General features: G+C 49.0%; 1 protein-coding gene across 3 annotated transcripts; it reads right to left on the bottom strand.

The window, feature by feature from the left end:
- PTBP1 (polypyrimidine tract binding protein 1) lies at positions 1-25,776 on the bottom strand. 3 transcript variants are annotated; one of them, XM_050320917.1, is made up of 15 exons: positions 25,651-25,776; positions 21,871-21,901; positions 13,305-13,380; positions 12,620-12,792; positions 11,542-11,688; positions 10,757-10,927; positions 9,962-10,072; positions 9,456-9,630; positions 8,630-8,704; positions 7,233-7,378; positions 4,659-4,692; positions 4,065-4,157; positions 3,544-3,760; positions 3,229-3,306; positions 1-2,864 (listed from the first exon to the last, which is right to left on the bottom strand). In XM_050320917.1, exons 1-15 carry the CDS (start codon positions 25,656-25,658, stop codon positions 2,732-2,734), a joined length of 1,668 nt encoding a protein of 555 aa, XP_050176874.1. In that variant the 5' UTR covers positions 25,659-25,776; the 3' UTR covers positions 1-2,731. The 3 variants fall into 3 exon arrangements, with proteins under 3 accessions (XP_050176874.1, XP_050176875.1, XP_050176876.1); XM_050320918.1 differs by having other exon boundaries at positions 11,545-11,688; XM_050320919.1 differs by lacking the exon at positions 21,871-21,901 and having other exon boundaries at positions 25,651-25,774.
- Positions 25,777-26,098: the final 322 nt, after the last annotated feature.

Raw genomic sequence — 26,098 nt, 5'->3', positions numbered from 1 at the left:
TGAAGGATACAGAAGAATTTATTGAAAGCACAAGTACAGACTGGGCACCAACTGCTTCTACAATCTCAACAGGAAATAATGGAGCTACAGAAAGGTACAAAGGTTGTTATAAAGTAGTTTTAATTTCTTTTCTTTTTGCATTACAAACATTCTTTGAAAGAGGCAATGGAATTCTGATGGTGTGTACGCTTCCCCTCCCCACCCACCTTCCACAATACTGAACCTGGAATTGCTGTTATCAAAATATACAATACATCTGGTCACCATAAAAAACTGGGTTTTGCTGCCCCTCATGTCTTAAAACAGGTATAAAAAAATTATAAATATGTACACCCTTAGTTACTCACATTCTTTACATGCAAACACAGGATCCGAAGGGAGCACCTGCCGTGCCGGGGCCCGGTTACCCCAATCCAGCTGCGATTTGCACAGGACACCCAGTGTGTCCTGGCCGGGGCCCGGCCCCGGGAGCCTCCCCAGCGCTGGGGGAGGGGATGGGATGGGGGGCACTGACCAGTTACACCAGTGCCGCTGCACTGGGCGGGCTGGGTCCCCTCGCGGGAGGAGCGGGTGTTTCAACAGGGAGGGGAGGAGGCAACAGCCACCGAGACCCCCGGGTGTGCCTTCCCGAGCACAGGACACCGGCAGGGCCCAGGGAGCTCTGCAGGGGCAGATCCCTGGCTCCAGCACGGCTCATCTGGATTTAGAGGTACCCAAAAGCAGCCGGGGCAACGCTGTCACCGGGGGTCTCGCCCTCCTTGGCCCACGGGGGGGACCCAGCGCACCACAGCCCCAGCCGGACCCTCACTCGGACCTCACACACTTCTCCAGCATAATTCTTATCCTTGAGAGTCCAGGGAGGAACTACGGAAAGTTAAGACTTTTCCAAACACTCAGTGCTAGGCAAGTCAAGAGCTCCCACACCAAGCAAGGAAATCAGAACTTGCAACACTAAGACAATTAAAAAACAAACTTTGGTCCACAATTTGCAGAAAAACCCTGAAAAAAAGTACAAGATTCTTGTTATTTTGCATCCGAACAGGTTGCAGGTTAGAGGGAAATGTAAGGCAACATTGGATCACACGGAATAGAAGGCAGAATGGCCCGGGAAAGAGTTGTAAGCCAGAAAAAAAAAATAATAAAAAAAAAATGGTTGTTTCATTGGGAAAAACCGATCTGCTGCATTCTACTTTTAATAAATTCCCTTCCTAGAACAACATCTGGGCTTATAGGTTCAAAAGGTAAAAAAATCTTTAGCCTGGGTCCTTTTCCGTCCATTCCCGAGCTGTTTGTGCTCGTTCTCTCACACCCTTGGCTCTGCTCATCCTCAGCCACGACCTCAGCCTGGAAACTACTCCTGCCCTACAGCTTCAATTACAAAACAAAGAAAATAAAGTACAGTATACACGGGTAATACCACAAAGGAGTAAATTTAGATTACGTTTATACCATCTTATCATTCTATAAAAGGTACTTAAACTATTTCTTTTGCATATAAAGAGATTAGAATATTTGGTCAACTGGAAATATTGCTAGGCACAGAGGACAGCAACGGCATCAAAGTATAATACAAGGATTCAAACAAAAGCTCAAATGCTGAAGACATGCTCTAAGAACGATGGCGGAGCTACAGCGGCCTCGTTAATGTCCAATTAGGGGCACAAAGGTGCCTTGCAGGCACCTTCCTAATCATGGGGTATCCAAGGATTCTCCAAATCCTAGCCAAGCGTTTAGGTATATACACACACAATTTTGACAAACTCTGATTCATCTTTTCAAGTGTCCCACAGGGGCTCTGCTGTCCCTCAGCAATGCTCTGTGAGGGCAGAGCCTGTGGGCTCGCTCCTGACACTGGAATGTGATTTGGCCTTGGGAACGCTCCCCCACCCAGACCTTTGCTCAGTCCGAGTGTCAAAGGATGTGGGGTGACTCCCACCTGAGCTGGCAGGTGGCAATGACCCACGAGCAGACTGGGGAGCGGCACGAGACACGCTGGGATTGAGACACTCGCGGGCAGCGGATACGACTGCCCCGAGTCACAGCTGTTATTTCCTTTCTCCACTTTGCCAGCTCCCCCAGCTGATCGTAGCCAGAGCTGCTCCTCCCCCTCGGCTCTGCCCATCCCCTCCCTGCCGCTCGGATGTTTCCCCAAAGAAGTAGAAGGTTTAAGGCACAGGACAGCAGGTGCACAGGTAAGGTGGGATCAATGCAACCGAGTGTTGTGCTGGGCGGGTTGGGAGCTCCTGGTCACCACAGTCCTGACTCCAAGGCGCTACAGTGAATTCACACAGTGGTTTTAGGTCTTTCAAGGCATGGATGGGTAAAGAAATTAAAAAAGGCATCAATGTGAAACCTGATAAAACTTGTTGGGATCTGCTTTTTAGGGGAGGAGCAGGAGGGGAGGGGAATTTCCCAGAGCAGGTTCCATAGTGTAAACTTGAACTTGTGATTTTTATTGGAACAGTCAAGATTGTTACCCATCACCGCAAGGTTAGCAAGAGGAATTAGAGTTAATTTTCTTTTTTTTTTTAAAAACCGGTAAACTGATTTCTCTTTAAAAAAATAAAATCTCTGGTCTTTTAAGGTCACTTCAGCTGCATTTTTAAAGTGGCTTTTTTTTTTTTTTTCTGGAATGATGGAAGTTGAAACCCTGGTGTCCAGCCTTTTAAGGTCAAGGCTGAGCCCCACAGGTTTTAAGTCAAGTCCATTTTGTCTCAGGCCTTCCCAAGCTCTAAATGGTGGACTTGGAGAAGGACACACGCAGGTGATGGTTCTCCCCCAGGTCATGATTGTGGAGCTCAATGAGGGACTGAATGGCTTCTTCCACAGAGCCCATCTGGATCAGAGCCATTTTACGGTCCTTCCTGACAAGACACAAGTTTCAGGCATGTTCAGTTCCACTGCAGGAGCTTCCCCAATTCGATCCAAGTTCTCTCATCCAGCACTTGATGGGGCTGGCAGAGAACTAACCCCCTCCAGGTACTTGCACTACACTCACTCTCTACACAGAGGAGTATCTCTGCAGCAAGCACGCATAGCCCAGCTCCTCAGTGAGTGCTCAACCCAAGGTTACTCAGGAATTCTTTATTCCAGAGTCAAATGCTGCATTAGTGAGGATTCTGCTCACCTTTTTAAGCCTGAGCTGGGATTTGATTGGAACCAAGTTCTTCCACCCTTCCCATACAGAAAAGCCCAGCATAAGGAGAGGATGTAACACAAAACACTTACTGGAAGAATTTGAATCCTTTGACCACCCCACCATTGCTTGAAAATAACATCTTAAGATCTTCTTCAGTTATTGAGGGTCTGAAAGAAATAGTGTTTCCAGTCAAAAGGACATCAATAGACCCAGTTAATCTCAAAAAACTAATTCTCATGGGAGACTTTTCTAAATTCCCTCCCAGCAGCGTTTTGGCACGGCAAGGAGGTGGAACAGGGAGCTGGGGTAGCTCTCCAGCCAGCAGCACAGAGCTGCCCATGCCTGCGCTCAGACCGACGCTGCAAACACTTCAGCACTCAGCCACGTCCCCAGCAGGTACTTACGGAATATTGGACAGGTGAAGAGTGGCAGAAGGGGGAAAGATGTTCTGGAAATTTTTGGAGCCTGGTTTCTTGAAGCGATGTAGAGGGGAATTCGCATAGTCCTTGGTCAGGCGTTGGTCCTCCTGGCCCTTGCCGGGCAGCTGCACTGTCTGGTGCTTGGACAGCGTGATACGGATCGGCTTCCCGTGGAGCTTCTGCCCGTTCAAGTGGCTCATGGCTGCAAGGGGGAGGACACACCTGACTGCAGGGGCACTTCAGTTTTGTTCAGACACGAATTCAAAGCCAGAATTTCACTCTAGTTCTGCCCTTGCAGACATCACACCCTGCAGGGTCCCTCGGACTGTGTTCTGAGGCTGCTTCCTTCTTGCACCCACGAGCTACCCCTGCCCCAGAGCTGCCCCACAGCCATGGACACGTTCAGGGTTTGGGTCTTCTTTTGTAAGAGAACAAAGTGCCAATTTTAAAGCTTTAACTACCCATTTCGTCTCTTATTGCCTGGAGTCTGACACTCCCAAGCTTACCAAGCTGGGCCTGGTTCCCATCGGTCATCTGAACTAGGGCGTTCTCCTGCTTCTTAAATAAAATCTTCACCCTCTGCACATCACCATAGACTCCTTCAAAGAGGGAGTAAACAAGAACACTCTCAGATAGGGAAACAAAACAAGGTCTCATTCAACTTAACATCAGCTAATCAATCCAACAGCAAAAAAATCCATTCCCAACCAGAACTGATCTCATTTCAACCATGGTTACGTATTCTGCTCTAATTAAGGGAATTCTTACATAGCAGAATAATAATGGAACAATACATTAAAGAAAAGACACTGGGTTTCAGCAAAAAGCCAAAATCTTACTGCCAGAAGACTGGACAATTTTGCATGCTCTCACAATTTAAAACTCTTATCAAAGACATGCAAAGCAATAACCCATGCAGAACTGAACCAAAACCAAAGGCAAACTAAATTAAACAGCAAACTAAGTAAACAATGTAAAAACCAAAATTACGCATTCAAAAAAAAAAAAGGCAAACTGCAAACTGTACATTTCTGAAGTATCAAAAAGTAATCTCAAATAAATGAAAAACAAGGTAATAAAAAGTGTGAATAATAACATACCGAAAAGAATAAAGAGGCATTGGGGTGTAACTCTCTTTAGAGAACAGCAGAGCAAGGCAGCGGAGGGACAGGGAAGAGGTAAGGAATCGAAGGGGAGAGCGAGGTTGCACAAATCGTCCACAACGAGGAAGGGCAGAGTCCCCGCAGGAAATGGCGAAATTGGTTGATGGATGATGAAGTTTTCAAGATGGTTAATATTGAAGGGCAGGTTGGTTTCCGAAGAGCAGGGTTTTTTTTTTTTTTGTTTTTTTTTTTTTTTTTTTTGGAAGGGGAATGTTTTTATTTTTTGTTTCAAGCAACAACAGGAAGCAGAAGTACCGTGCAGTCAGTTGGCAAAGAAATTCCGGATCAGGGGAAGAAAAAAAATTCAGGGATGGGGAGAAAAGAAAAAAGTAGCAAAAAACACAGGTCAGTAAATACATAAGGAATATGTAGTGTTCCATCAGTCAGATTTATAGAATTCTACATACAATAACTCGCTTACAGAAACAGTTAATAGGTTTTACCTAGTGGAACACAATGATAAAGAAAAGGCATTTTTACTTCAGATATACAAAGACATAAGAGACAGTATCCCCATGGAGTGACTTCCACAGGCTGCAATACCCAATTCAATCACAATGGCATTCCCTAAAATTTGACTATAAACACTTTCTCCATTTACACAAATTCCTTGGATGAAGTGACTTCATGAACCAAGTCACAAACAGCTGCATCTGCTGCTCCAGGGCCGGGCACTGCGGGAAGCAACCTGTACCGGCAGCACTTGGCTGGAAAAAAGGAACATCCCCCACAGATACCAAGCACTGCTTTAAGGGACAGATCATCTGGATGAGCATCTGTACTGCCCCAAAAGCCCCCTCCAAGGCCTGCTGTAAGCACTTGGATAAAAGAACTGATACCTCATTTGCAGAGGTCTGTTCCCTTCCTGATCTCACCATGCAGAACCCAAAGTGTTGGGTCAGCACACGGGATGTGCAGACTGCTCCCACTCTTGTGGAAACAAAAACAGAGCCATTTCAGTCCCCATGATTCCCATTCAGGAAAACCCCACAGCACAGCAGTCACTCCAGGCAATACTGTTTCTTTACTAACTGGTTGTGGCACAGGTAAGTTTCTACAACACTGATTATACAGGCAATGGAAAAAAGTTTCATGTCTGTTAGTTTACAGCTTCAGTCCAAGTCCCAAAGTCTCTCTAGCCCAAAGACAAGCTGGATGGAGAGTGAAGAGCTCCTCAAAAAACACAGGGCATGAAATAACTGCTTGCTCCTGCCTGAGCAGAGCTGTCCCCACTGGCACTGCTCAGGGTTGTGAGAAATCAAGAGGTGCAGCACAGCCCCTTGTCCTGCCACTGCCATCCAGGCACCCAAGAGCATCCCTGGAGCACGCACTTGGCAGCATCACACTGGTCAGGAATAACAATGCCAGCTCTTACTAGGACTTAGGATGGAACAAGCCAGAGATGAGAGTCTCTGGAATGGCAGAGCAGTTCCCAGGAAGCACGAGCAGCAAATACCAAAGCTGTTCCACAGCCCCTGCCATTATTTCATGCCCTGGAGAGAACAGCAATGACAGGTAAGAGAAGTCTGAAACACGATCCAATTGGTTCATCTCATCCAGAGTTAAACATTTTGATCATTCATCACATCCAGGCTTCCCCTTTGATCCACAGAGGTTTTGTGGTGACTCTGCACTGGTAAGTTTTACAGCTTTGCAAAGTGCTATTAACGTGTGTGCACAGTCCCACCAGTTACAGCTCCTCCGCAGAGCTTATAACTCTGCTGCATACCAGAGGTTCTACACTTTCAATCCAACCAGAGCCAGGGGCTGACTGAAGGAAAATCCAAGCCCCCCGTATCCAATTCCCTTATGATGCTGTATTTCATTAAAGAAGATTTTTGTTCAACTATTGCTTGCTTTATTTTTAAAGAAACCCAAATATTTCAACTCATTCAGTTAAGTAGAATTGAAAATGTAAACTGTGAGCTGTTAAGGGATTTAACTAAGGAATAACTTCCAGGAATCCTGGAAGGGGGAAATGTGCAAGCACATGGCAGAGGAAATACTGCACAGGTACAAGGTCAAGCTGGCAGGGGTCCAGACACTACACAGAAAGAGCAAAGATCAGCATGAAGCCTCTCTGTAGTTCTGAATTAATGTATTAAAAACTACAACATGCCAGGTAAAAGGAATGGACATGGCTATTCTGTGACCCAAATGACACTATTCCATGGGAATGGCAGGGAGACTCCAAACAGAAAAGGGAAAAAGGGACAGGCATTGTAGTCTCTCGGGGACAAGAGCAGGCAGGCAGCATCCTTGGCATTGAACCAAGGAAGAGCAATTTCAATTTGAGATGGACTTTCCCATTTCCCTTCAGCAACTAGAACTAGAGTACTGCTCTGCTCTGCACGTGGGGCCGGCAGAGCGCGGCCGCCGCTGCTCGAGCAGTGCCCTTCCTTTGGATACAGCAGGATTTCACTTTCAAAGAATTTCAGCCCAATCCGTGTTCAGAAAGTGAAAGCAGAGATAACAGGAAGGAGAAAAATGTAAAATTAGGACTGCACTAACCTCTGGGATCAGATTGCTAACCAGCAGCACGGAGTGCCCTGCCCCAGCCAGGCCGGGAATGGCAATCCGTCCTGCTGCAGCCGCTGCAGCTGCTGCTGGAATAGCCAAAGGAGTTAGTGCTCCAGGAACATTTGGAACTGTCAGGCCTGGAAATTAAAGAATATTAACCAGTAAAGAATTAACAGCATGTACTCTAGTGTATTTGCTGCACCAGAAGGGAGAACAGCACACTCTCTGAACCATGCAAGTCATCATTCCCAACAGTGACCATGTATCCTAAGGGCAACAGGAGCCTCCACTTCTGGTGCTGCAGGAAATGTTCTGGTTTCTAACAGGATTTGGCTTTGCAGAGCCTGCTGCCGAGCAGGTTCCTCAGCACTCTCACGCGTTTCACAAGCAGCGGACGAGCACAAAGCCTCAGCTCTGCTGTGCAGGGCAGGAGTCACACGCAGGGCGTGGGGAGGGTCCGTCCAACTAGGGCATGCACAACGTGCTCTCACCACGCATGCAACCACCAGGTACCCTGTGCCACCACCACCCAGCTCTCCTGAACGGGAACCACTGCAGCTGGATTTACAGGCATTCCTAGGCTGTTCCCAGAACCAGCTGGCACCTCTAAGGGCAAGAGCTCTAGAGCTCAAGAAACAACTGCTAGTGATCAATTCCATGGATTACTCCCCAAAGCAGCCCTTCCTGTTTCCCAAGCAGGAATGGATGTTACCAAAACAGCACTGCCTCAACAGCTTGGTCTGTGCTTGTCTGTCAGAAGCAAGGAAATTCCATCAGGTTCCCAGAAAGTCAACATGGTTTGGAATGCCGAGAGCCCCAGCAAAGCCTGTTTAGACTGGCACTCCAGTGAGTGTGTGCAGCACCTCCATCTTTTATCTCAGACTCTTGGCCACTTCTGGAAGCAGCAATGATCTGTTACCTGCAACATGAGCTCTGAACTTCACAGTGCAACAATCCCAGCACATCTAATCAGGTTCATGTTTAAATACCAGCTTTCTCAAAACATTTAAGAAAAAAGCGGTCAGATTCCTTGCTTTTGACTGCATTTATAGTTGTCAAAGTGAGTCCCTGACCTCTGCAATCACATGAGGAAATTCAAAGCACAAGAATGTCCCTCAATTATTTGAAAGCCTGCCTATACTGTCTCTCCTATCCTACTTCATGTATTTTCCTCCTGTCACCAGGGCATTGCCCAGAGGTGCTGCAGCTGCACACAGCATTCCTAGCTGAGGTGATGTACTGAACACCAGTCCCTTCCATACCCAAGTGCCAGCATTTGGAATTTACATGGCTAACCCCAGAACAACCATCACTACTTCGATTTAAAACACTGAGACGCTTCAGCAACAGAAAACCTACATAAAATTTCAACTTACGAAATACAGTACCTGCAGCCTGAGGAATGGCAAAAGTAGGAGGAAAGCCAGCTCCTGCATATGGAGGAGAGATTATTCCTGGGGCACCTGGGAAAGGCATACACATCATGCAAAGACATGTAACAGCAGGAAAATGCTAGACTTCCCAGAACGACATGATATTCTGAGTTGGAACAGACCCTTAAGGATCATTGAGTTCAACTCTTAGCCCTACACAGGGCAGCCCCAACAATCACACCATGTGCCTGAGAGTATTGTCTAAATGCTTTTTCAACTCTGTCAGGCTTGTGTTGTGACCACTTCCCTGAGGAGCCTGTTCCAGCACCCAACCACTCTCTGGGGGAATAATCTTTTCCTAACATCTAACCTAAACCTCCCTAAAGATCATCTGGAATGTCTTGATCTGTTCTTCAACACAAGCATTTAGTTTAAAGCTAAACCCTAAAACACAAACAGCGATTCAAAAATGCCTCTTGTGTAGCACCGAACTTCAAGAGATTACAAAAACGATTCCTCTGCTAACCCTGCTGTTCTGGAACGGCCCCGAGGACACGGTTATCGGCACAGCCCCGAGGACAGGCTGTGACCAGGACACAACCCAGTGACTCCAGCAGGCGCTCACAGCGGGCCAACACCAGGTGGCGGCAGAGGCGCTGACGGGACCTGGCATTTGGCTCCACTCTGATCCTCAGCCACTCCCAACTTTTTCCTCAGTCTGGTCACGCTGTATTCGAAAGTTTTGACCAAATACACCAGGAGGACGTCCCCTCCCCTTCCCACGCTGACACACACACACACCCGTTGGGTTTTTTTCTGCTCCCACTACCCGAACTCTCACCAAAAGCAGCTGCCATGGTCTGGTCCAGAGTGGGCTGATTGTCCCCAGAGGGCAGGTCTGGGCGGGTGTAGTCTCTGCTCTTGTCGTTATTGTACTTTACATTAAGACTCGTGAGCTTGGAGAAGTCGATGCGCAGCGTGCAGCAGGCGTTGTAGATGTTCTGTCCATCTAGAGACTGTGAGGAAACAAGCCAGTCCTCACCCAAATGCATTTAGACCAAGCTCACAGGAACTGCTCTCTGAAGAGAGGCATTAGGCCATCCCAGGGCTCCACCCGAGGACAGGCAGGTAGGTATCTCGTGTAGAGACAGCTCTGCCTCATTCAGCCCCTCTGGCAGCCCCTGAGCCACCCATGCTCTATGTGGGGCAATTCCCTCCCGCTCATGCTCTGCCCTCAGGGCAACGCTGGTGTCAGCCCAGCAGGACCTCCGAGCACATCCCAATGCCAGCATCCCACCTGAGCTTGGATTAACCAAGGCAAACCCGACAGAGTAATCCAGCACTCACCAGTTTGGCATGCTGAGCACTCATGGGGTCAGCATATTGCAACAGGGCCTGAAACTGGTGGTTCTTTGTGAATGTGATGATTTTCAAGACTGTACCAAATTTGGAAAAAATCTGCAAGATAATATTTGCATATCTCGTTATCACATTACCTACCAGTAAAATAATTTCATATTGATCTCTTATCACACGCAGAAACAAAAGCCATCCTTTCAGCCTGTCAGCTTCCAACTTTAAACCACACCCATGGGCATCAGCCTAGAACACACCAGAGTGACCGAACCGCCCCCTGAACACAGTTTGTTCTGGGTTATTACACAGGAAGATTCACAAATACCTTCACAAACTGGACCTTTTCCAGGAATTTCAAGTATTCTTTAATGCAGTCAAGTGTACATTTTAAACATGAACATGAAGTTAAGCAACTGCAGCAGACAGTGGGAACTTTCCAAACTGGTCACTGCCTAAATGGCTCCCGGACACTGTATGTTTCCTCTGCCCTGGCATGAGAACAAGGTGCAGCTACTTTTGCTAAAATCTAAAGAGAACTTGAGGAATTGTAATCAACCCAGTTAAAGGGGACCAGGAATCAAACCTCTGGAAAGTAAAGTCTGGCCAGAGCAGGACCAATGTGAGCAGAATCTCCTGTTAGTGTCAGGTCTCCAGAGAAGTCTGACAGCTCTGTTCAGAACTTGCATTGTACAAACACAAACCAGAAACACTGCAAACACAACAACGCACCAGCTGTTGCTGCCCCTTCCTCCAGGAACTTCCAGCAGTTGTGGGGATGTGTTTTACCTGATGCAGAACATCCAGAGTGACGGGGTAGAAGAGGTTCTCCACAATGATCCTCAGGACAGGGCTCTGGCCAGCCATCGCCATTCCTGCATCGACGGCCGCAGCCGTGGCTGCCAGCGCCAGGTTCCCGGTCTGCACCGTGGCCACGGCTTGCAGAGCTGCTTGGGCACGCTGCAGGACCAAACACCCTGTCAGACCCACACCTCTGCTTGCAAAAACACACTGTCAGCTTTCCTGCAGCTTCCTGCCTGCGAACAACCAGCTGGAGGTAGCAGCGAGCACAAAGCCCTGTGCTGCTCCCAGGGCTGCAGATGCCACGGCTTTAGCACATCTGAAACAGCGCCAATACAGACCACCCCAACCCGTCAGGGCAATGCAAAAATGCAAACTAAATCAAACATGCAGTACCTATGCTACTGCAAAACCTTGCTCAGCATCAACAGATGCAGCAAAATTATCCCATTATTTATAAGAAGGGGAAAATGAGGCTCTTTTGGGGTGAAACACCATCTCCAGAATCCTAGAGAAGCTGACAAGACTGAAAGATTGATGCATATCTGCCACAGGGGTCCAGGAGTGAGAACTGCCTGGGGGTGTTCCTGCAGAGCCCTCTCACACACAGGTGAGCTCTGCCTCATCAGGGCTGCACTTTGCAGAAATCTTTCAAACACTAAAAACAAATGCCCTGAAGCACCAGACATTATGCAAGCCCCTGGATCTCAAACCACCAGCTGAGATCTGGCTGTCCCCCCACCCTGGGACAACAACACAAAGAACAAACTGACTGCCTGGTTTGGAGAGTTGTCTGTCTTCAGCTCCTTGTGGTTGGAAAACTGGATGTAGATGGGCTGGCTCCGGAGCATTGGAGCGATTGTGGTGTAGTAGTTCACCATGGTGTTGGCTGCCTCCTCCGTGTTCATCTCTATGAAAGCCTGGGAAGTCAAACCCAACACAGACACGTCACACCAGGACTGCACCAGGTCACCCTGAACCCTGAACAGAACCTCCAGCAAAGCCATAGCAGGACTGGATTTTCCCAACCCACTCACACACACAGTCAGCTCTGTTTAAGAGCTGACCAAGAAGAACAAACGAGGATCTTCCCTCTTCAGACTGATTTAATGCAATAGCTTCAGTGTCACCCTAAGATCTCCATATGTGTATTCAGACATAAGTGTCTACAGGAACACAAAAATACGGCAACAATCCACCCTTCACTTCCCTCCAGGGCAGGAAGCCCCCTCACTGCTCTGCAGCCTCAGAACACAAACGTAAGGGACTGCACCGAGTCACTGCAGTAAGCACTTATGTATAATCACACCACGCAATATATCAGAGGCACCTTTCCATAATTAAGATTAAAGACATTATTTTAAGCAATGATTAAAGTCGACTCGCTTTTTTACTCCTTAATTTGCAGGACAATTTTAGTTACCAAATTAGTGCACACCTCCTGCGTTACCCAAGAGTGTTTCAGCCTTACGCAGCTCATTTACTGGATCTGGAAAGGTGTCCTCAATAGGCCACGTTGCACACTGCTAACTCGGCTGTCAAGCCAGCCCGAGTGAAAAAGGCCAACTCATGACACTGCTGCTCAAATAATTCCCCGGTCTGCAATTTCCAAACCAGGCCTAACGCTAATTATAAGTGACAGCCTGTAATTATGGACTGAGCTCCTTCTGCAGCCTGAAAATAGTATTTTCTACAGCTCACAGGATAATCACAGAAAAGTAAAATAAGAGTATGCAGAAGTTATTGACTCCTAACACACGGTAGTTGTTTAAACAATTTGGAGCTGGTTTCCTGATGACAAACTCATCGAGCCTTTGACACAATCCCTGCTTTCAATTATGGAGACAATACCTGGTTTTTTCCTTTCAGCATTAGAAGATTGGTGACCTTGCCAAAAGGTAAGCCCAGAGAAATGACCTCTGCCTCCGTGACGTCACTGGGGAGCTTACGGACGTGGATTACTCGGGATGGGACCCCAGCACTTCTACTGTCACCTTTGAACTTTTTGCTGTCGTTTCCATTATCTAGAAGAAGGAAGAGTTACTGTTGATGAGAAGGGTCTGGAAGGACAAGCATGCACTTCCCAACTGCTGACACAGAGACTGTGCTCCCCAGCCAGTTACTGCTCTATTACAGAGAAATTCCACAGTCTAAGTTAACTTGAGTCTGAAGACACATGGTTTTACTCTCTTTTCCCCCAAAATTACATGATGGGAGTGACAAAGTTGAATGCCACTGCAATGGAATCAACTCTCCAGTGGCCATTTCACAGCCTCTTTACAGCACACAACCCCCCACCAAATTTCTAGTGCAGGCCTGAGCCACTAACCCCAGATTGCTGCTTTATTCCTTTCCACTTGGTCTGCTGTTCCTGGCTGAAGTTTATTATTATTATTCAGCATTGTCCTACAAAGGCCTAATAAGTACTAAAAAGGAAGAGATTTTAAAATTACAACTAAGTAGGAAAATCCAGACCTCCTCACAGTACTTGCAATACTTAGAAATAATTGCTGTGCTTGTTTCTTCGCAGTATTACCTGAAGAAGCAGCGTTGCTGTTCATGATAAAGGGTCCATTAGCAACACAAGGAGAGAAAAGCTCGTCAGGTCCCCGCTGGAAGAGAACAGATGAAAGGTAAACAGATAGCATTTTACTCAGTTCTATCCAGGCACTCCTAAAGCAGAACAACTGAGAGAAAGCTGGAGAGGAGTTGAACACAAGTGTAAGTGAAAACATACTGACAGTGGGCAGTGAAGCTCACCTCCATGAATTAAGTATCAGTCAGATCCAGTTTGGTAATGGAGCAGCACTATCCAGTATCTCTTTTCAGCTCAGCATTAGGGATCTTGGGGTTGGAGTGCTGCTGAGTTGTGTGAAGCCACTACATGCAGCGCTGTGCACCGACAGGCACCTTTCTCCTGCCATACCCAGCAGAACAGGTTTCTGACTACTCTTATCCCACAGGATTTTCACTCTGAAGTTGCCAGAACTCTTTGTGTATGACTTGGCAGTTATGAACCAAAGCTGTGTACTTCGTGCCCCGTCCCTGGCAGTGTTCACAGCCAGGCTGGACAGGGTTTGGAGCACCCCGATCTGGTGGAAGGTGTCTTCTGGTAACAGCATTCCCTGGAAAGTCACCCAAACCACCTCAACTGACCAGGACTGGTCTAACCCAAGTAGGAGGCTCAAAAAACACTACTAAGACAAAAGCAAACACGACTACGAATGACTTCTTAGCACAATCTATACTTGCATACACAATACAGCTTACAATCAGCATGGCTTCATTTCAAGTCAGTTACACAGAAGACTTCAAATCCCACTGTAAATTGTGAGTGAACATGATACTACAGATCTAACACCTAAGAGTACTTTCTCGTAATTTTCTACATTACTCTTCCACAGAAATGCCACACTAAAAGGCTTTCACCAATACAACAAAGCGCAGAGCTCATCCCTGCCTCGGCTAATTCCCACCCACCTTGATGGAAACATACCCCGCTCCACACCGTGGCACCAGAAACCCTTATCTTCCACATGCCCTGTATCTGGTGGCACCTGCAGAAACAGGATCTCTGCAAAAGAAAAGCTCTGCGCACTCCCCCAGCAAACAGGTTGGGAAAGTAGGTCACCGAGAACCCCAGAACACCCAGCTACAGACACAATTTGGGTTTTTTTCTTTCCCCCTCAAATCTTGAATTTCTTGTTTGACTACTCACTGCCAGCTCTTCAAAGAGGCTTCAAGGACTTTGATGTCCCAAAGATGAGAATTAGGCCAGCTTCCAAACTGCAGTTCATGTGCTGCTGCTGGTCACCTGCAAGCACTGACCAGGTCCCACCAAGGCTCTGGGCACAGAGGCCTCGGCCTCCTCCTCACATGGCGCAGTCATTAGGAATGGGCCTTTTAACAGCTGTTCTAATTAGCACTTTGATTCCTGAGTACAGCAAGAGGCAAGCAGGGCCGGGAGGCTATTAGACTGTGACCCCATCCTTTGATGACTCAAATCAAGGCATAAATCCAAGGCTAAAAGAAATCCCCCAGTTTAACTGTAAGAACACTCTTGTACCTACACTGCTGCAGCCACTCCAGGTACAGTTTCCCATGCTGTGGCCTGGGATATACCTGGCAGCTACTGACAAGAACCACTGACCAAAGCACAGTCCTACCCACACAGACAGGTGGTTTTGGCCTCATGAAAGCCCTCACATCAGGATTTAATGGGCCTTCACCATTTAAAAACATGTTCTTAAATATTAACTTGTAAAATTCTGCACATCCAGAACTCCAGTTCTTCCTGTACTACTTGGTGTGTCTGTGCAAACATACTGGGCAACTCCTGCAATCCATCATGCAAACACCAGGAGAACAGGCCACATACTTGGCTCTCATGGAGGCAACACTAGGAAACCATAAACTGGAAAAACAGGCATTTATACTATTATGGAAAGAATTTCTATTCCCTGAATTTAACTTTCCTAATGGCTTGTTTAAAGTAAACATTTTCTTGCATATTTGAAAACTTCTTGGCAGGCCTTGTGACAAGGATGTCACTGCAGCCAGGCTTGAGCTCCACATGTCCATGTCGTGTCTGTGTCTCTTTAACAAGAGCAATTTCCAATCCACTCCCCTCTTATCTCCGAGACAGCCTGCGCTGCCCACTGTGACCAGGGCCGGGAGGCAGAGGGGGATGACTGTTCGACATCAAAAGCAGCAGCAGTCAATTTGTAAGCTTCCCAGCTGGAAGTACATGCAAACGAAGAGGGAAGACTGCCGTAGTTGGAAAACCGCAATTATTCCAAGGTCTTTTCTCTACATAAGGAAGTTTACAGACAGTACATGTAGTACTGCACAGTCACAGCAAAGTTATTTCCCACATCTCCCTTTAGAGGGGTGGCTGTTGAAGCGCAAGAGGAGCAGACCCAGTGCCCCAAGGAGCTGCAGTGGTTACACTGAGCTGCCATCCCCACACCACATGGCCCAGTCCCCAGCACAGGGAGGCTGCATCAACCACGACTTTTCATCAGCCTGTGTTCCTCCTCTGTTCCTGCTGGAGCTGATACTGCATAACCACAGGAAACCATTCCTTTTTGCAATGGCCAAACCCAAGGCAAACTGAAACCCAGTTCTCTATGACCCTGCCCCCAGCAGTGGGTACTCAGCAGCTTTGATCAGCTCTCTGCCCTTACACTGCAGGGATCGCCACAGTCTCTTTCCAGACTCGTCTACTCTGTTCTTTCTGTACAGATTAGAAACTCTGAAGAGTTTCTGTAAAACCACAGTATAAATTCAAATGCTTCATACCAAGTACCCAATTCAGAAGAGGCAGAGGAATCAAAGCAAGTCTGGTTGGTTGAACAGGTTTAGAAGACTTTCTCACTAACAACGTACCCATTGGGTCTTTTGAATTACACTGGGAAAGCCTGTAGAAAAGTTATTGATTCTGAAGTTTTATGTAATTTAGGTTTAAAACAAAGCAAACCCAGGCCAAGGGCTGTGGGGGTGCTCAGTGCTCACACCCACATCCACCCACAGCAATGCTTCTCTCCCTGTTGCATTTGCTGAGTTGATTGGGGAGGCCCAGCTGCACTTCAAGATACGGTTCTCCAGCCCCCCGTTCCCATCCCTGCTCACAGAGGCATTAATTATGCTGACATTTCTGCTCACCACTCGTTTGCAGCTGGTATTTTTATGACGAGATTAACAGAAGCCACAGCGTGCTTGCAGCACATCAAATTCCTCGTTTGAACTAACAAATCTCCTCTTCCTGTTGATCGAAAACAACCACCACTGCTGGAGTTACACTGCCAGATCCTACCTAGAGCAGAGTAGGGATGTTTCCACCACCCAAATCCCCAGCGAGCAGCACAATGGCACACGGAAACCCTGCCGGGAGGGGTTTCCATGCCAGCAGCCTCCTCTGGCCTGACACTCCTGGCCACAGGAGGCCCCTTGCCCAAGCTGCACTAATTTAATCACACTCTGGGGCAGTTCTGCTGCCAACACTTCGTTCCCTTTTCCGAGCTATGGAGAGGGAGGCAATGTACAACTTAACATTTCATATGTTCTCCAGTTATCTTTTTGACCACCACTCAAACTTGAAGCCTTGCTTTGCTTTAAAGTTTTAATAAGTATGTCTTCAGGATTTTTAGTCTGTACAAGCTTTCACAGCTTAAAAAGCAACATCTCATTCACATGCACTCACTACATGCTGCCTCACTGCCCCTAGGATTTTACCTGGTTTACCACACTTTGGAATGAGGCCAGAGATTGTCTCCGCTTCTACCAGCACACCTACAAGTGCTACAGAAATTCCCAGCTGCCCTATATAATCCTTTATCTACTTAAGATCCAGCACTTATTTTAAATGGATTACAGTAAGTCAACTGCATCCTGCCTGTGCAAAAGGCTAGAAAACAAATACAAAGTGAACGATCATAAAAATACTCAAGTGAAGCAAGTGATATTAATCAATTTTCATGCAGAAAGCAAAATTAAAGCAACGTCAAAAAGACAGGGCACATGAGAAGAAAAGGGGCAATGACCAGAAAGGCCAGAAGGCACAGACTGGTCAAGTTCATGATCTCCAAAAAGCTGTTTCTCTCCCCGGTTCGCTGAGAAAACCCTACAGAGCAGTAGCACTCCCTGCCTTTGGACGTGGAGCATCTTACACTGCTCTGACAGACTCAGGATAGCAGTAACATGTGAGGGAAAAGGTGGATTTTGGAGGCAAACAGGCCATCACAGCTAACAGGCACTTACAGAAAGCAAAGTAAGGAAGAGCTGCACCTGGAAACCCCCCTCTGAAAAGAAACCAACAAAAATCTGTCCCACAGGAAGCCAGAGCACGTGGGCATCATCGTTCTTCATGTTCCCTACGACTGGAGAAGTGTCGTGGAGCCAGTGAAGGACCAGTGATACTGGCACAAAACCGACACAGATCGTGGAGGAGCTCACGCAAACCCTCTGCTCTGATCAAAGAGGCAAGAAAATGCCTCTGAGCACAGGAGGAACAGAGCGGCTCATCAAGGGCTGTCCAAGGTCAGTCCCAGAGGGACGCAGGAATGCTCTGATCCTTCAGTTCACAGCTCAAATCTCTGTGAAGAAACTATTAAGAGAAATCCAGTCTGATGACATCACCATCACACTCATGCTACATTCCAACAGTTTTTGCTGAGAGATTTGAGATTCAAGAATGGAACTAAAATTAAACTACTAGGAAGGATGCCAGTTTTCCTCATCTTCCACCAAAGACTCACGTCCAGCGAGGCTTCCTTATGTTCTCCCTCTATTCCCCTCTCTCCTGCCTCCAGCAGTCTTTAGTCAGTCAGACGTAAAGTAGTGTGAAAAACATTCCAATTGGGGTCACAAACACAAACCATGAGTCAACTTTTTTGTGAAACACCTCTGAAGAACACACACACCACACCTGTTTCCCCATCAGGGAGCTGGGAAGTTAAGACCAACACAAAGCAACTTCAAGACCCAGTGCCACTCACCCTTTGGACACAAAATTTATCATCTGATCAGAACCAAAAGAGTTGGGTTCATTTTAGTTCACCAAATTGCTCATGCCTGATGTACCAAGAAAGCTCCATACCGTTAACCAAAATAAATTCAACCCAGGAGTCAGCATATTCCATGGACACAGTGGATCTGTGGTAGAGGCATCAGCCTATCTGGCAGGCGCAGAGGACACTTATTTTTAACCCACACTCTGCTCAGCCAACACCAGTCACCTGCCACTTCAGGCGTTCAGAACTGTTACAACCTCCCTCTCGCCTGGACAAGATTTAGGCTGGTACCTCTCCAGAGGAGCCAACATCAAGCTCCACACCGGCATCCCCATGGGCACACCAGGCACACACACACTCCCAGCCCCTTTGAAGGCAGGTGAGCTGGTCAGAGCACAGCAGGTTCCTACCACGGTACTGCTGCAAGGCCGGCACTGTTTCTATGGGCTACAGACAAGACCAGGAGTTCCTAAAAGCCACCAGACCCTCTAGTACTGCACGAGAGCACCAGCTCACACCCTGAACTTTGGCAACAAGCTGCGTTCGAGCTCGAGCACGCACCAGCCACACAGCAAAGCCGGATCCTCAACTCACTCCTCCATCAGCCCCTCCCCACTTTCTCAGTCTTTGCTACTATGGAGACACCCTGTGAAACAAACCTGCCCTTTGAGCAAATAAAAGGTGTGGCCAGTTTAAATAGCCCAAAATTCCTAAACTCCAAGTGCTACAGCAATGCAGTCATGCTGGCTCTGTAGGGCAGTACACACCCAGGCTTTATGATCTACTGTTCCCAAGCTGAAACTTAACTGCTCGTCAACCTTGAGCTTTTAAATCATTGCCATGGAGCAGAGGGGGCCTTGGCAAAGCTCACCACAAATCCTATCAGAGAGAAATACTGCTGGATGAGTCACTCCAGCAATACAGAACCTATGGAAGGCCATTTCTGCCCCACCTGTCAAAGGGCTGATGGATGGGACAGCTCGAACACTGGCCCAAGCAAGCACAGCTTAAAGGAGCTTTAGCAGAGCCATGGGGAATCTGAAATTAAATAATGCTTCCCCTTCTTGCTGGTATGAGAGGACAACAAACGTGGCACCAGCACACCTGCCTTTTCCTGTCTGACAGTACCTGAAGGAGATGTCAGTCAGAGATCAGAATCTATCCCTACACTTATGGGATTAAAAAGGTGCAGTTGAGTAATATCATATGTTATTTTCCCGTTTTATTTAAATCATCCCAGATTGAGGGCAAAGTAGGCCTGAGCTTAAAATCCAGTATTTTCAACAAACCACTTTATGAGCAGATACATAAATTGAAGACCCAGGTGCATAAGGCAGTGTGTGGCACTCTCAGGTGAGATGGAGCTGTTGGGCACACCCAGCTGACCCAATGCCCCCCAACAGCCACTGCCATCCATGTCCCCGGCCACCAACATGTGGCTCCCATGTGTGCTCGCCTGTTGGGAGGCCACAAGAGCCAGCTTGTTGCAGCCTCTAACTAAAGCCATAGGAGGGGACTGGAATTTCCTCACAACATTCTTGGCCCGCTGCCTGAAGCCATAATTACGGTTCCCATGGCAAAGATCCTGGCTTCACCACAAATCACTTCTATGCAGTCAGTCTCTATCACACTCCAGCAAAGCCTGTTTTAAAAATTAACTTCTCAAACACCACAGAACTGCACTTTCGGTTTATGGAAGCACAATCTTTCAAGCAGAGCTTAACTTAAGCAAGAAACTACAGGATTATTCAGCACCTAACCTATTCTGAGACTTTTTCAATCACCAAAATGCAATTTCGCTTAAGAAAGACGCGTCACAGTTCACCCTCTCTCTAGACAGTCATTGAGTCCTGCCCAGAGACCGTTAAGAGTGTGAAGCAACAGTAACATCCACGGAAATTAAACAGAGGGCAGGGAGATACAAGAGAGAGGGACCTCGATCAGACTACTCGGAAGAGGAAACTGTAGAGTCAAACCAGCACCTCAGAGCTCAAATACAGTGCCTCCATCTTAGGGCCATACTTCCTTTTCAGACAGGAGTGAAATTATGGGAAGAAATAAGTCTTATATCACGTGTTCCTAATCTGCAGGACATTCCAGAAGGCTGTGCATCAGGAACCCCCACACCAGAACTGCAATGAGCTTCCTAAACAAATTCACACACTTTAAACTGAGGAGCTAGGAATGGCTACTACAATTACACCTGATTAAACATAAGATCATTGGGCAGTACAGTGCTCAGAGGAGTAAGCCATGAGGACACCTGGGGACTTCTTAAGAAACTAAATTAAATTAAGATCTCAGAAAAATTAATAAGTGGGTGTGAATACTCTTAATATGTAAATTAAGGATATGAGAAAATAATAAAAGGTCAACAGCCTGCCTTTTAAAACAATAAAGCAGAGGAAACTGCTCCATAGCATCAAGGGATGCCTTGGTCCACCTTTCATAATGGCTATGAACTATTAACTAACCTTTGTTGTCCATAACTTTGTTGCCTCTCCTCCTTTCATCCGATGGCAAACTGCACTCCCTGCAGCAGGCAGCGTTCTCACCCAGAACCAGACAGTATCATTAACTCAAATTTCAGATTCATGTAGGAGGAAAAGTTGGAGCAACCTTTCCCCTACAGCCGTTAGAGCCCCTTCATGCACTTAATGCCCCTCAGACCCCTAAAGCTGCCCGTGCTCAGCTGCAGCCACACTCATTCTGTACTGCCAACACAAGAACTCTCTGCTGGCCAGCAGCAAGTTCTGAGCGATGCTCACACCCGGCTCCGTGGGGCTCCCAGTGCGCCAGCTCTGCTCCAGCAGCCCCATCCTGCAGCATCCCTTCCCCAGGCATCCCTTCCCAGCCCCGCCAAGGCCGCTCGGTCACCGACGGCGCTTGGCGGGGGATGCTTCGCCAAGGGCCAGCACTCACATAGGGCTGAGCTCCCTGCGGTCCCGATCCCAGAGCTACAACATCCACTGAGTCAAACCCAGCCCCTCCGCCCGGGAAGGGCCGGTCTGTCCTGCACGTTCCAGTTGGGCACTTCACAGGACCAGCGTCGGCCCCTGTTGCCACCCGCAGCAGATAAGGAGCCTCCTTGTCAGCACTTTGAGTTTAGGGCTAAGGCTGCGCTTTCCAAACCTGAGACTAGAAGGGCAAAGGTCATATTTACTGTACTAGCAGGAAATAAAAATCAACAGCTAAACACTCCCTTTTGTGGCAGAAGGATTTCTGACATATAACTGAGCAGGAATTCACACAAACAAAGGAAACAGAGTTCTCCAAAGGAAAAGGATCGGTTTCTCCATGGAGAAGCATTGTCTAGCACACAAGTAACAAGCATGGCTTGACATTTTAGCAAGGGAAAAGACTGTTCCTAAATGCAATAAAGTTGATAATCAATGTCCAAATGCCAAGAGCTAAATGCTGAGCCATATTATAAGTTTTAAATGCACATGAAACTAAATTACCTTCTGGTTAAAACCAATTTACATGGTACCAGAAATAACCCTTTACAGCTGAAGATCTACATTTGGTAAGGCTAAAACTAGGTCAGATGCTGAGCAGTGTAAAAAGAGAGAAAAAGTGAGAAGTGCCTACCTTTGTACCAACTGTTATATCTTGGACAATGCTGTAGAAAAAAGAAAGAAAAGGATTAAAAAAGTTAGATAGGTTTGCCACAAAAATCCAGCATAGTTTACAGTAGTAAGAAAAAAGCAAGTCAAAGTGCACAGTTGTCTTTGCAGGTGAGCCAAGGACAGTTTATACAAAGAAAAATTATTAGATGATGATGGTGGAGACCCAAGACCCAGCAGTGCCAGAAAACTGCAGCTCTCCCACTCCCTAGGCAGTGCCTGCTCCTCCTGCAAGGGCCTGTGGGGGTAGGAACGAACACCCCTGAGCCCAGCGATGCAACCCCGACTGACCACACCGAGAGGAAGAGAGTCACGAGTCAGCTCTGCCACCAACATCCCCTTCTGCAGTTCCTGTCCCCTGACACACGTGGAGCCTCTGCAGGCCCAGGGCCAGCTCCAGCAGGGCCGAAGACACCCACGCCAGAGCCCGGCTGTGTCCCCTCGGAGCAGGAGCCGGGCTCAGAGCAGCCCTCAGGCCACGCCGGTACCGCTGGAGCCACAGCAGGGCCCGACTGGCAAAGCACCTGGAGGTACAGGCAGTGCCAGCCTGGGGTACGCCCTACACAGGATTCCTCTACCAAGTCTAGCAAAAACCACTTGTTAAACTCTACCTAAGACACTTAAACCTCCTAAGATGAGATTTTTCTGATTAACTAAGATGAAAATTAGCACCAGCTATACCTCAAGCAACCCAGCTCCTGTCAGCAAGAACTCTCTACATCACGACACACGCTTCCTAAGAGCAACATCTTCCACCCGTGCAGTCGGAATGCTTGCCTACAGTCTCCCAGAGCCTTACAGCACCTCCACGTTACTGTTCTGTGGAAGTGCTCAGGACAGCCTAAGGATTTCAGTTATACCCTTGCACCGGAGACTGCATCTTTTTTTAATGAACTCCAACCCTCTGTAAAGCAGGAACACAAAACCGAGAGCAGAAATGACCCCTTTGGACTGCCATGTCCCCAGCCCTGCCCGCTTCAACTCCTCTCACAGAGCTGCCTGTAACTGCAGAGCACAGGACCCAGCAGCGGCCGGCTGACCGACCTGCAGCAGCTCCACAGAGCAGGAGGACACATGGCAGGCAGGGGAGTCGTTCTCAAACCAGCAATATGAAACCTGGATTGCTCAAGAACAACTTGACACGGTGAGTTAATGTGACAGAACTTGCCTTTACTAGTTCTTACTTCCCTCCCCTCTTGCAGCAGTTCATAACTTTTCAGGGAATTAAATCCTGCTCGATCTCATCAGGCCGTTCCAGTGTCCCCAGCTCCACGAAGGAGCCCCAGCACGAGCCAGCTCAGCTCCTCACACTTCCTCTTCCCCCCAACCTGCCGTGTCATCATAACCCAGCGCTCTGCAGCTGGAGCCACAGCCTGATCCAACGGCTGCTGCGGGAAGCCACGCGATAGTTCCACATTTTCCAGGGAAGTGCTCAGAGGAGGCCGTGTCTGACACTGCTCCACGGGCCCAGAGCTGGGCACCCCCAGGGCAGATGGGCTGGCTGCACCCGAGGGTCAGCAGTAATGAACTAATGAAACCCATCTGCAGGGAGCAGTTCAAGGAACCAGCATCACTAAACACGGCGTACATTCCTCAGCTAACACACAAACATTAACCCAGGCATTTCCACAACCTTAAAACAGCTACTGCCAACGAAGCACAGTAAGAACACAGAACGTCCCAGGTTTCCCAAACTCTCGAACTTACCCCAGAGCAGCTTCTCCCACTTCCTGTTCCTCCTGTGGGCCTCTCGCACAGGAAATGTTTTACATAAAGTGCCTTAGCAGGGAATGGCATTTAGAACCATCCAACAGGAAGAGCTGTTTTATTTGCCAAGAACTATCGATTCCTGGGATATTGTTGCGGCCCACTTGATAACAAATACCACAGGAAACGAGCTCCACAGTATTTCAGAATTTTTATTCAAATGTGCAACGTACTTCCAGTTCACACACCCCCTCAACAAATTATCCCAGGCTTCCTTCTCCTCCCATGCACATCAGACTTCAGGATGGGATTAAAACTTTTCCCAGTTCCGAAAGAACAGGCAAAAAAGCCCTTCATAAAAATTGTATTTTTTTCCATGGAATAATGGGATAATTCCTACGCAGTAAGGGGGAAAATTAGGCAGCACCAGTAAAACCTCCAGGTCATTTTCCAAAGCACCATTTCACGACTTCTTGCATGTTTTAACAAAGCGACTTATTCAAAGGGGATCACTCGGGCACAGCTCGAGATCATTTTCGGGAGAAGGAGACGGGAGCAGCCTGGAGCCAGGGGGCTGCTCGCTGCCAGCTCTGCAAAAACCCAAAACCATTCTCTGAAGCAGCTTTTGAAGTTTCAGCAGGAGACAGGGGACACTTTCACGGGGCAAACACATCCCGCACCAGGATCTCCAAAAGACAAGGGGTAACTGAGACTCGCGTGTTTTGCTAAAACTTCTACATTCAAATAGCAACTACTTTAACATGCACAGAACATCAGCCTTCCCAGGAACCACATCAATATCAAACCAATTTTTGCCACTAGAATGTGTGATCTCATGTGCTGAGAACTTGTTAGGGTTTTTTTTGTTGTTGTTGTTTTGGGTTTTTTTAATATCATTCAACATGGTGAGCAACTGGTTAAAAGCAGTAGAGTGAAGGACTGTAAAAATTGTAGGATACACGATTTTTATGTGCTTGAAGATGAAAACAACACTGAGACGCCACTTTTTCAGTGTGTAAAAAAACCCCAGACATGTGACTACGCCTAATTCTCCCCAGACCAGTGTTCCGAGGCAGAAAGCGAGAAGGCACTAATTTGGGCTTCCCGTACTTTTTGGCTGTGGGAAAGCAAACTGCTCTCTTGGAGGCCTACAGAAATATTTTAACTACTGAGCGCTAGACGAAAACAAAAAATCAGATCACAAAAAACCCCTACGCCATACAGGATGAGAGAAACACAGAGATCTCGTTTCCGAGAGATCCCCTGATAAAACACCCGCTTTAGAGCCAACTCTGCCGCAGCGAGGCCCCGCCGGGCGCTGGTTGAAGAGGAATCGACGCGACAAAAGTTGCGCTCTGTAAACTCCCCGCGGAGGGGGCTGCGCAGGGCAGTCTCCTCCCGCAGTTCCGCGGGCCGGCCGGAGCGGGGCCGTACCTGCGGCGCTCAGGTGAGGCGGCGGCGGAGCCCTGCCCGCCCGCCCCTGCGAAACTTGGCCACCGAAACCCGGCCGCAAAAGGAGCCCGGCGAGAGCCCCCCCGCCCCCGCCCGCGGAAGCGCCAGACAATGGGAGGGAGCGCGGTCCGTGAATCACCGCCCGCCAGGTGCGCCCGCCCCGCCCGCGCCGCCCCCGCGGGCCGCGCCCGGGCCGCCCCGCCCCGCGGCGCTCCCGGCCCGCCGCCCCCGCCCGGCCCCGGCGGGACCCCGACCACCCCCGCCCCGGGCGGGACCCTCGGAGCCTCCCGGGCGGGATCCCCGGAGCGCCCCCCGGGTGGGACCCCCGGAGCGGCGGGAGCCGCGCGGGGCCGGCCCGCACGAGGCGCCGCGCCGGGGCCGCCCCCGCTCCCTCCGCCGCCCGCCTGGCGGGCGAGAAGGGTCCGGGGGGCGCAGCCCGCACGAGACCCCCTCGGCCGCGCCCGCGGGCCCCCCACAGGTACCGCCCCAGCCCCCGGCGAGGGTCCCCGACTCGGCCGCCTCCGCAGCCCGAGAGAGGCCCGGCGGCGCCGCTCGCGGCCCCGGCGCGGCGCCGGGCGGGACTCACCCGTCCATTGCACGCGGAGAGGACCCGTCGGGAGCGGAGGGGAGGCGCCGCAATAGCGGGACGAGCGCGACCGCTCCGTGTTATAGACTCACAAAATGGCGGCGCCGCCTGGCCCGCCTCGCCCGCGCCCACGCTCCATTGGCCGGCGGAGCTGTCACCCTGACGGGGGGCGGGACCGCCCGCCTCCCGGCGTTGGCGCCCTGGCGCTCGGCGCTCGGTCGATTGGCTGCGGACGGGCGGGGGGCGGGGCCACGCTCCGGTGCGCGGCGCCATTCGGTAGGCGGAGGGAGGCGGCTGGGAGGAGCCATCTTCAGAGCGGGAAGGAGGCCGGGATGACAACCCCGGCCGCCATCTTGAGTGGGGGCAGGGCATGGGGATCACCGCCTTGGGCGCCATCTTGAATGCGGGCAAGGGCTCCCGCGTGCACGTTGTGCCGTGGGGGGCTGCG

This window comes from Myiozetetes cayanensis, unplaced genomic scaffold (assembly GCF_022539395.1).
Source record: "Myiozetetes cayanensis isolate MyiCay16 unplaced genomic scaffold, myiCay2020 scf26, whole genome shotgun sequence".
NCBI lineage: Eukaryota > Metazoa > Chordata > Aves > Passeriformes > Tyrannidae > Myiozetetes > Myiozetetes cayanensis.
The sequence above is the reverse complement of the archived record's forward strand: the minus strand, read 5'-3'. Positions and strand labels throughout refer to the sequence as shown.

What these genes read in the sequence shown, in the direction of transcription:
- PTBP1 (XM_050320917.1), bottom strand. An exon ending in ACAACTCTCCAAACCAGGCA is followed by an intron (nt 10,928 to 11,541) that starts GTCAGTTTGTTC and finishes TTGGTCCTGCAG; the next exon opens with CGTGCCCAAGCAGCTCTGCA. An exon ending in TTAGCAATCTGATCCCAGAG is followed by an intron (nt 4,693 to 7,232) that starts GTTAGTGCAGTC and finishes TGTTCTCTAAAG; the next exon opens with AGAGTTACACCCCAATGCCT.